This window comes from Pantherophis guttatus, chromosome 1, assembly GCF_059756535.1.
Source record: "Pantherophis guttatus breed Tessera chromosome 1, ASM5975653v1, whole genome shotgun sequence".
NCBI classification, from domain to species: domain Eukaryota; kingdom Metazoa; phylum Chordata; class Lepidosauria; order Squamata; family Colubridae; genus Pantherophis; species Pantherophis guttatus.
The window spans coordinates 284,301,294-284,312,081 of record NC_142063.1 but is presented as its reverse complement, the minus strand read 5'-3'; the positions used below and the strand labels follow the sequence as shown (position 1 = coordinate 284,312,081).

General features: G+C 37.8%; 1 protein-coding gene across 14 annotated transcripts in view; it reads right to left on the bottom strand.

Moving 5' to 3' along the window:
- Positions 1 to 10,788, bottom strand: part of BIRC6 (baculoviral IAP repeat containing 6) — a 157,085-nt gene that overhangs the window by 115,532 nt on the left and 30,765 nt on the right. For 8 of the 14 annotated variants that reach the window (XM_034428129.3, XM_034428130.3, XM_034428133.3 and 5 more), the window contains exons 12-20: positions 10,526 to 10,751; positions 9,503 to 9,663; positions 8,480 to 8,608; positions 4,443 to 4,574; positions 4,049 to 4,227; positions 2,567 to 2,712; positions 642 to 803; positions 411 to 542; positions 1 to 98 (exon numbers count right to left, since the gene is read on the bottom strand). In XM_034428129.3, the coding sequence (XP_034284020.2) occupies positions 1 to 98; positions 411 to 542; positions 642 to 803; positions 2,567 to 2,712; positions 4,049 to 4,227; positions 4,443 to 4,574; positions 8,480 to 8,608; positions 9,503 to 9,663; positions 10,526 to 10,751 (1,365 nt within the window). The remainder of the gene's footprint in view (positions 99 to 410; positions 543 to 641; positions 804 to 2,566; positions 2,713 to 4,048; positions 4,228 to 4,442; positions 4,575 to 8,479; positions 8,609 to 9,502; positions 9,664 to 10,525; positions 10,752 to 10,788) is intronic. The other 6 variants (XM_034428132.3, XM_034428134.3, XM_087883046.1 and 3 more) reach the window with 1 other exon arrangement.

Below are 10,788 nucleotides of genomic sequence, written 5' to 3'. Positions count from 1 at the left end.
CTCCAGTTGCAGCTGCAGGTAAATAAGATATATTGCCAAGCAAAGCCTTCAGAAGGACCGAGCTAAATCCTTGTTGACTTGGTTCAAATTTCCCATTACTACAAAAATATATAATCAGTTTTATTTTAATATTTTATTTTGTTCATCGGCAAACATTATTCAGGATTGTTGTTTTTTACATCCATAGGTCTCAACAGAGAAAGGGCTTAATCAATGTGCAATCCAATTTCCATCTATCTAGAAATACTAAATTAGGTGGAAATGGCTCCCACATAGACACAGCATTGAGCTACAAAATATTAATTTTTTTCTATAAAAGATCATCTATGTTAACATATTTTACATCATGTTAGCTAGAATATTCAAGTAAAAGAAAACTTTAAGCTGAAAAAAACAAGTAACATTATTACCTTATGCAAAGAGCTAGAAATCGTGCACATTTATGTGCTATGCTTCGCCCAGCTTCAAAGAAGCATACTCTAATTATGTGGAAAAGACACATCCTTGTTTTAGACAACAAGCTCTCATTTGTTTCTCTTGAACTGAAACATTAAAAACAAAAGCAGACTTTACAACTCAATCGTTACTTTTGAGTACATTTCTAACAAAGGTAAGAAATTTATTTATTTATTTATTTTTACCTTCCTGGTCCATTGGATTGAACTCCTGCTAGCCAACACAGGATATCTAATACAAGACTTTGAGCATGTTCTGTCACAACTCCATCTTCTGCCTTTTTGCAAAGGCTGTTAAGAAGTCTTTCATGAAATTCTGAAAACTGTAACATGGCACACCTCTGAACTCTAGAAAAGAAATAATATACAATAAGAAAGAAGTAAGTTAATCAGTGAATTGGGGATAAACTATTCTTGCTTTTTATTATAGCAGTGCTAAGGTTTTTCAAGAAGGAAGAAAAGAAGCTTAGGGTTTCTCTCTAATGTGGTTTTAAAAAAGTCTTGAAACTGCTTTTTCTCTTTTAGATTTGAAATTCAAAACTTGTCGTTATAGAAATCCATGTTATTTAAACAACCTGATGAAACTACTCTTAATTAGATAAGAGGTAATGCTCAACTTACAACCATTTGTTCAGCAATCATAATTATGATGGTGCTGGAAAAATGGACTTGCAATCCATGCCCAAAGTTACAGCTTTTGCAATGTCCCTGGGTGTCACAGGATCAAAATTGGCAGCCCACCTGCACTTATGACTACATGGGGGATGCAAATCTGCCCTACGTGGGTGGGTGGGAGTTGCTACAGCCTACAGTCATAAACACTGCTAGGCTGGGTGGGGAAGCTGAGGCTTCTAGGGGCAGCTGTGGTTTTGCACCAAACTGCAGCACCCCAACTCACCTGCCTACACCAAGCCTTCCCCATCCCCATGGCACATCCGCACTTCACCAACCCATGATTCTTGGGTGATGGTAGCCAGGAGTGCTGGGATTGCAATTGCTAAGCAACTGACATCTCACTTTACTTAGTATTCTTACTTTACTTAGTAAAGCGAGCACACTGCTTAGTAACTGAAATTCTGATCCCAACTGTGGCCATAAGTTAAAGACTACTTGTAATTTGAAGATGACTATGGCTATTAAATTTGTCTTCTAGTTCAACGGGCAAAAGAAGCTAGGGTAGAAAATCTTAAATGTGTTTCTCCTGTTTACTATTTTACAAATGCTTTCTAAAGATTCTGTTTTCATCAAAATGTTCTACTATACAGCTAGTCCTCAACTTACAACCTTTTCTTTTGTAACTGTTCAAAATTATAACGGCATTGAAAAAAATGACTTATGATTTATGGTTTTTACACTTACAACCATTGCATCATCCCCACGTGATCAAAATTCAGGCACTTGACAACTGGCATATATTTAATGACAGCTGCCATGTCTCAGGATCATGTGTGATCACTATTTGTAACCTTTCCAGCTGGCTTCCAACAAGCAAAGTCAATGGGGGGAAGCCAGTTTCATTTAACAATCACATGATTCAATTAACAACTGCAATGATTTGCTTTACTGGCAAAAAAATGTCCTAAAACAGGGCACAATTCACTTCACTGCCTTGCTTAGCAATGGAAATGTTGTGCTCTATTTTGGTCATAAGTCAAGCACCACCTGTAGAGTTAGCCAGTTTAATAATTAAAGTGCTGGACTAGGAGCAGGACATTCTGATTTTTAGTCCTGCTTTAAGCATAAAAGCCAACTGGGTGATTTTGAGTCAGTCACTCTGTCTCAGTTGTAGAAAGGCACCAGCAAACAACTATTAAAAATGCTATCTATAAAACTGCATGGACATGCAAGTATAGTTGTCAAATCTGACTTGAGGGGAAAAAAGTTTTGTTCTAATTAAGATTTTGCTATATATTTTTAAATTATTTTAATTAAATCTAAATTAAATTAAACAGTTAAAAATTAAATCCTTATTTTTATATTCAATATAGTTAGCCTGTCTTATATATTATTGTTTGAGATACAATGTAGTTCAATGAAATAATGTTAATAATGCATTAACCTACGTTCTTTTTGAATGCATGTTTAAAAATGTATTTATGAAATATACTCACTGATAACCAACTAACCTTTCCTTTGAAATAGATGTTTTTTTAAATCTTCTAATCGTTACAGAGACTTCTTGCAGCAAATCACATCCTCGTAGGTTGTCAGATTTCCGTGAGGAAGTACTGGCTTCTGCTTTATTAGAAGACTTGTCCTGTTTTTTAAAAATAACAACTCATATATTTGAAAAGTCATACTCTGCATGCATACAAGTATTTTTCATTTTGCCAGAGTATGAAATTTACTTAAATTATTATCAACTAATACCAAAACACATTTTCTCAGAATTTCAAAATCTTGCATTATACAAAAATTTGAAACATCAACATAAAAGTTGTCCTTTGTTTCTCAATATGTAAGCATATTATATATTACAATGTTCTTAATATTGCAAGCATGAAGATAGAACTATCAAAAATTAAACGAGGAGAGAGGGAGAGAGAGGGAGGGAGAAATTAGTATGTTGCTTATTTTATCAACTACGTAAGGGGAAATGACTAGAAAACAATACAGCTGTATTATCAAAAATTGTCCCATGTCCTACATGTTAGGCTTGCATATCATTTTAAACTAGGTTCAGCAGTTAGGAATATTATCAGGAATATCAGATTCTGAAAAGTATAATGATAATATTTGTATGTCATGCTAAGCATGCTAGTGTGTTGTGAACAGACTGCAATCCTGCATTTATCTTCTATCCTCTTCCTGAATAGCCAGAAATGTTTAGTTTGAAACTTCTATTATATATTAAAAGTAAAATTGCTGTGTGGAGAGGTTAGAACTGTGGTTAATTTTGATTATGGATAACTATATTTTGGAGTACATAAATAGGATCAGACAGTTCAGATCAGGACAAGTAGCTATCCCACTATTCCAGGGGCAAACATGGCTGAGGAATTCTGGGAGTTGAAGTCCACAAGCCTTAAAGTTGCCAAGGATGGAGACCCCCTGCCTTAGACCATGTATGGAACTCTATATCTAGTTCTGGACATAACAGTTCAAAACTAATAGTGACAAACTGAAACAAATTCAGAGAATTTTCAACATGATGTAGAATCTGAAATCCAAACTTCATGAGGCATGATTATAGGGTTTGGATACGTTTAGCCAAAGGATTAAAAGTACCGGTTCTTTCTGACTATGTGACTGGAAATAGAACAAATCTCCTTTGTAGAGATATTTAAACAGAGGCTAAATGGTATCTGTCAATGGAATCTAGTGGATGTTGCCCTGAGCAAGTATTTGGATTATGACTTCCATGGTATTTTCCAATTCCAAGACTACCTGATTCTATAGTTTTGCTGATGGATAGTTCACCAGGCAAATTTCACACACAACTATTTTACTTCTAGCATTATCAATCTTATATTAATTATGTATCTACATTGTCATTACACCACTTGACACTTCAATCTTAACAAGATGGCCTTAGGTGACCGATAAAAGGAAAATATTTTTGACCATTCTTTGTTTATATATCATTTAAATACCTTGCCTGCTGCAACTTTGGCTAAAAGTGATGCAAGTGAATGTCCCTTGTTATTTTGAGGTTTCAGAGATGGTATCCTTAAAACAGGCCAGATTCCTCCATTGCAGATTTCCTCTGTTACTCTGTCATTCACAGCTTTCACATGGATTAAAAATGAACGGTATTTGCCGCCTGCCATGCCTAGAATAAAACAGACATAAGGAAAATTAAGTAATTCTTGAAAACTTGTATACATGCTTACAGTAGAAACAATTACTGGCCAACTTTTTATCAGAAAAATATTCACATTTTAAATGTCAGGAATCAATTCTAAATATCAGGTCTGCATCTAATCATTTAAAAAAACAAACACATTTTAGATTTTGTTCCCCAAAATATTCTGCCAAGAGTATTACCTTTTACAAGCTTTGGACTTGTGAGTGTCAACATTCCAGCATGTCCGGATAAATCAAGTCCAGTAGCCAACCATACAGGTCCACACAAAATATCTTCTTTATGATCCTCTAAAAAGGGACATAGCCGAAGGCCTTTAAAAAAGTATATAAAAAAGTAAAATTACACTGATCATAGCAAACAACTTTATATATATAAAATAATTATTGTAAAATAATAATATTGATAGTAGGGTATATTCTTGAAAAGCCAACTCTTGACTCATTTTGCTTTTCTATTTAGTGAGATTTTTTAAAATCTAAACAGAATTGTCTTCAAGTACTTCCATGATTGTAGTATAGAATGTTATGCTCTATCAAATTTCTCTTTTAAATTTATCATTCATGAGCCTAATGCTTTTAGAAAGTTACTTCTCTTACACCAAGTACAAAATTAACACATTTGTTGTCTCCAATGCTAGCATACCAAGTGGCCTTATATTCAATTTATAATGCCTCCATGATTATATTTAAGAGCTAGACATTCGGTTTATTCCAATGTTCATTAATTTATTTTAAAATTAGGATAAACTAAGATCTCCCTGGAACGTTAGCATTTAAAAGAAGTGGACGGCTTCATCTATTCCCTCCTCTAACTAGACATTCAAATTGCAATTGTTATACCACTAAGTAACAGAAATTCTTCATGCATCAGTATAATAAGAAAATATAAAGCTACAGGACAATATGCGAAAAATTTATTTTTAGAACTTCATTATTGTTGCACTGGTTTTTTGTGATTATGTAGCAATTTATCAGGATTTGCATTCCTTTCAGTGGGAGGACACATTCAAAGAGTTATAGTAATATAATACAACAAGTCTGTCAGAGAAAATCATTCTTCAAAGTTACCAACTTCTCAAGCAGGAAGTAAAACTTGGTGACATTTGTAATCTGACTACTGTAATCCCTTCCTGGATTGTTTTCAAGGAACCAATAAGACTTTTCCATTCTTTTGATTTTCTGAGTTACAGTAATTTCTGATGGTTCTTTCTGGCAAATAGTAGCACTTGGATGAATTGTTTATGGAAGGATTTCTGAAATTCCAGTATTTAATTACCAACTATGATTATCAGAATGAATGTAAAGTAATCAATTCATTCTAATAAATTCATTCATATTTGAATGAATGAGGTAAAGCAGATTTTAGTCAGTAAAACCAGTATAAGTAGGATCCCAGGATAAGAGAAACTAAGTTTATCTAGTTAATTATGATTTATATAATTTATGCAGCCACTGTCTTCACAATTGTAATTCTTAATGATGACTACAGGGTTAAAACCAAAGAACAATATAACACAATAAATTAATTAAATAAATGAATATCTTAGCAAACAAACATCTCTTATTAATTAATTAATTAATTAATTAATTAATTAATTAAAATTTATATGCCGCCCTTCTCCCGAAGGACTCGGGGCGGCTCACACAAATAAAACAACAACAATGACACCTAAAGCCAATATGAAAATTAAAATCTCCAAAATTAAAACCTTGTAGTTGATCAGGGAGTTTGCTGGAACAGCTATGTCTTCAGGCTAGCGCGGAAAGTGCAGAGATCGGGAGCCATCCAGAGCTCGGTGGGTAACCCATTCCAGTGGGTCGGTGCGGCCACAGAGAACGCCCTCATCCTGGGGATCGCCAGCTGACACTGTCTGGCAGACAGCACCCGGAGGAGGGCAGCTCTATGTGAATGCACTGGGCGGCCGGTAGGAGATGGTCCTGCAAGTATCCCGGGCCCATGCCATGTAGGGCTTTATAGGTCAATACCAGCATCTTGAAGCAGATCCGGAAGGCCACCGGCAGCCAGTGCAGCTCGCGCAGGAGAAGTGTTGCACGGGAGTAACGGGAAGCTCCCGTAACAACCCGCACGGACGCATTCTGGACCAGCTGGAGCCTCCGGATGCACCACAACCGCAGCACCATGTAGAGGGCATTGCAGTAATCCAACCGAGAGACAATGAGAACTTGAGTGACTGTACGGAGGGCATCCCTGTCTAGGAAAGGCCGCAACTGGCGCACTAGGCGAACCTGTGCAAAGGCCCCCCTTGTTACGGCCGTTAGATGATCCACCAGGGACAGCCGTGAATCAAGGAGGACGCCAAGATTGCGAGCCTTTTCAGAGGGAGTAAGTAACTCCCCTCCCATCAAAAGTGATGGGGTAACTAGATCAGGCGATGCCGGGATCCATAGCCACTGAGTCTTGGAGGGGTTGAGTCTGAGCCTGTTTCTACCCATCCAGACCCGTACCGCCTCCAGGCACTTAGACATCACGGAAAGGGCATCCCTGGGTTGGTCCGAGGTGGAGAGATACAATTGGGTATCATCAGCGTACTGATGTTACCTCACCCCGAAACTATGAATGATCTCACCCAGCGGCTTCATATAGATGTTAAAGAGCAGGGGGGAGAGAACCGACCCCTGTGGTACCCCACAAGTGAGGGGCCTAGGGGAGGATTGCTGACCTCCCGCCCAAACAAACTGTGTACGGCCCAAGAGATAGGAGGAAAACCACTGTAGCACAGTGCCCCCTACTCCCAACCCCCGGAGCCGTCGCAGTAGGATACCATGGTCGATGGTATCAAAAGCCGCTGAGAGGTCAAGTAGCACCAGAATGGAGGAAAAACCCCCACCCCGGGCCCGCCAGAGATCATTCACCAGGGCGACCAATGCCGTTTCCGTGCTGTGGCCGCGCCTGAAACCCGATTGGTACAGGTCTAGGTAATCAGCTTCCTCCAGGAATTGTGGGAGTTGGTAAGCCACCATGCCTCAACAACCTTCGTTACAAAGTGAAGGTTGGAGACAGGACGAAAGCTGTTTAAGGAGGCCGGATCCAGGGCTGGCTTTTTGAGGAGGGGATGAACCACTGCCTCCTTGAGTACGGCAGGGAAGACCCCATCCCTCAAAGAAGCATTAGTAATCGCCTGGATCCAGTCTCCAGTCCCCTCTCTGGTTGCCGAGACAAGCCAGGAGGGACATGGGTCCAACAAACATGTGGAGGCTCCCAATCTACCCACTATCCTGTCCAAATAACAATGTAACATACATCCAGGGCCTAAAACCATTCCTTTTTCAATCAGTAAAGACAAGCACTTGAGCAGTGGTAGCAAACCTTTTACTCACCGAGTGCCGAACAGGTACATGCTTTGCACGCGCGTGCCATCTTTTTTTTTTTGATTTATATGCCGCCCTTCTCCGGAGACTCAGGGCGGCTTACAATGTGCTCAGCAATAGCCTTCATTATTTTGTATATTTATACAAAGTCAGCTTATTGCCCCCACAACTGGGTCCTCAATTTACCTACCTTAGAAAGGATGGAAGGCTGAGTCAACCTTGAGCCTTGGCGAGATTCGAACCTGCAGTAATTGCAGGCACCTGGTCTTAATAACCAGCTTAATAACAGGGTGCCTTAGACCACTGTACTACCAAGGCTCTTTAGCGTAGGCATCTACACTAGTGCGCTGCTCCCCATGCGCTGTGAGCGCAACCGCACCATCTGCGCATGCACAGGTTGCACGCAGGCTGTGCACTGTGCACACAATCCTATCTGTGCATATGCACAGGTTTCGCACAGCTCCCCTGTGCGCTGCATGCGCAATTACACCATCTGCACATGCATGTGATTTTCACACTTGCAATGCACATGTCATTTGCACATGTGCACACCAGTACTCTCCTGCGAATGTGCGAATGCGCAGGAGAGTTCCAAAGACCAGCTGGGTCCCCTGAATTGCGGCATACATATTGGAGGCCCAATCACCATCTGGGGCGCACATGTATGCACAGCTGCAGGTGCATTGGGTGATAGCTCGCGTGCCTGGAAAAATGGCTCTGCGTGCCACTTCCAGCACGTGTGCCATAGGTTCGCCATCACAGCACTAGAGGAAACTACTAATGGAACACAGAAGCAAAAGTTCACTAGACTTCCTTCTAAAACATATCTAGCAAACTTCTATGTGGCAAATCTATTTAAAAGAATGTTATACTTCAGCAAAACTTACACTGTGACTCTTCTACATCCATGTTTTGCATTTCTTCATTCAAATCGTCCAACCCTGTTTTTCCATTTCTTTCCATTTCATGATGAGCTGGTGACAGCGGAAAAGTTATCTGTCTATCTACAGCTGCTTCTGGGGAACAAATACATAGATAAAAGACACTTTCAGATTTTTTTAATTAGCACAACCTCTTTTGGAGCATAGTTTTATTACATAATATGTTGTGGATGTGTTATACAAATATTTTTAAATATTTTAAAACTATCATGAACCATGAAACAATTGGTGCTTGAAATTTCTTGGCTTTTGTGTGGTATATCAATACCTATGCTCTAAGATTGAAGCATGGCAAAGATAAAAATTAAAATAGATTTAATTACTATTAATATGATCACCAATGCTATTATGATGTTGATAGAGAGTGGGCTTGTGGGGCAATTATTAGCAAAGTGCTAAATCTGAGAAATGGGAATTACCATATTATCCTCAAATCTTAAATTTCACAATATTCTTGGTTATTTAAATAGTATTGGCTTTGTTTTTACTTGTTGTGAGCTGCCCTGAGTCCTATGGAGATAGGGCGGCATATAAATTATATTAATATGCCGCCCTATAATATAATTTAAAATTATATTATAAATTAATATAATTTAATAAATTATATTAAATAAGTATCAAGACAAATATATCTGTAAAATGCTAATAAAATGAAAATAAAAAAGGATTGTTTAAAAATAGAACTGAAATGAATTCCTGCAACACAAAGAAAAAGTATCGAAATCAAAGTTAGCATTTAGAGCATTTCCTCATTCTTAAAACAAGCAAAAATATTTATTGAAGGAGATACTATCTCATTTTAACATTCAGTGATACCTACTGCTTTCTGTTCACCATGGAGCACTGTTCACCCATTATATTTCATTTCATTTGACATCGCTTTAACATGTTCAAGCTACTGATGGTTTAATAATGCCATTAAAAATATATAAATATTACTGAAAGCAAATTGTTCAGTTATTTTCTTACCATTGACTTTCCCTAAGCCAGGAGCTTTATTTTTCAATAAAGTCACTTGAATCTGTGGAATGTTTGTGATACTTGAATTCAAAACAAATTTGAAATCCACATGCCCAACCATACAAGCCTTTGGCAAAACCAGTTCAAAGACATGTTCATCCCAGCTGTTGCTACAAAGAAAAAAATGGAGAAAGAAATAATGTTCAATGAGATAAAGAGCTCCAATTTATTTTTATCTGAACAATAAGAAAATATGAAAGTTTACAACTTTCCCATTTCTCTATTTTAGTATGAACCTAATTTTTAAAGCCTATCTAATTCAGTCACTTAAGATGCAATAACATTTTCAAATTGAAATACCTTTAGGAATGTATAGAACATTTTGAATTTGCACTGATTTTGATTAAAAATGCCCAATTTCAAATGTTTTACACAGCATGATTAACTGTAAAATGGTCTGATCATTTTGCAAATGTTAAAAAGTATCTTGAACTCAGAGCACTTCTAAAATGAAAAGCAACATGGTAGCATACGTGACAGGGCATTTTGAGTTGAAATGGCTCAAATTTGAAATATTTGTACACCTCAGGGACGTTGTCTTCTATATAGATGTAGGCCTCCTGAAAATTCTGGATTTAAAATCAACTTATAGAACGCATCAACTTCCAATCTTTATATGTAATATAATACAAATGAAAGCCAGTTTATTCTAGTGGCTAAGGCACCAGGTAAGAAAGCAGGAAACTGCGAATTCTAGCCCCGCCTTAGGCATGAAAGCTGGCTGGGTGACTTTGACCTACTTTCAGTCCAACCCACCTCACAGGATTGTTGTTGTGGGGAAATTGAAGGAGGAAGGAGTTTTAGGTATATTCGCAAGCATGAGTTATTTATAAAAATAATAAAGCAGGGATTTAAAAAAAATAAATATAAAAGAAGGTTCCTACTAGGGAATTCCATTTATAACTCAAGATAACAGGAGATTCAATGTTTAAATAAAGTAGGGAGGCAAATGGTCTATCAAAAATGATTTACCTATCAGTTTGCAATTTCCAAGTCCGGGTATGTTGAGCTGCATCCCCATGATGCTGCTGGTGCAAGTGTTGTGGATGTCGCCTTTGTTGCTGTTCTTGTTGCACTTCAACCCAGCATGGTGGAACTGTAGCTGAGAATCGTGGTGTCAACGTTTCAAAACGAGTAAGCTCTACTAAAGATGTCAAAGTTTCAAGCGAGAATGGCTGGTCCACCAGAAGATCAACTCCTGTTTTTTAATTCGAAGGTAAAAAGATTTTTTTAAA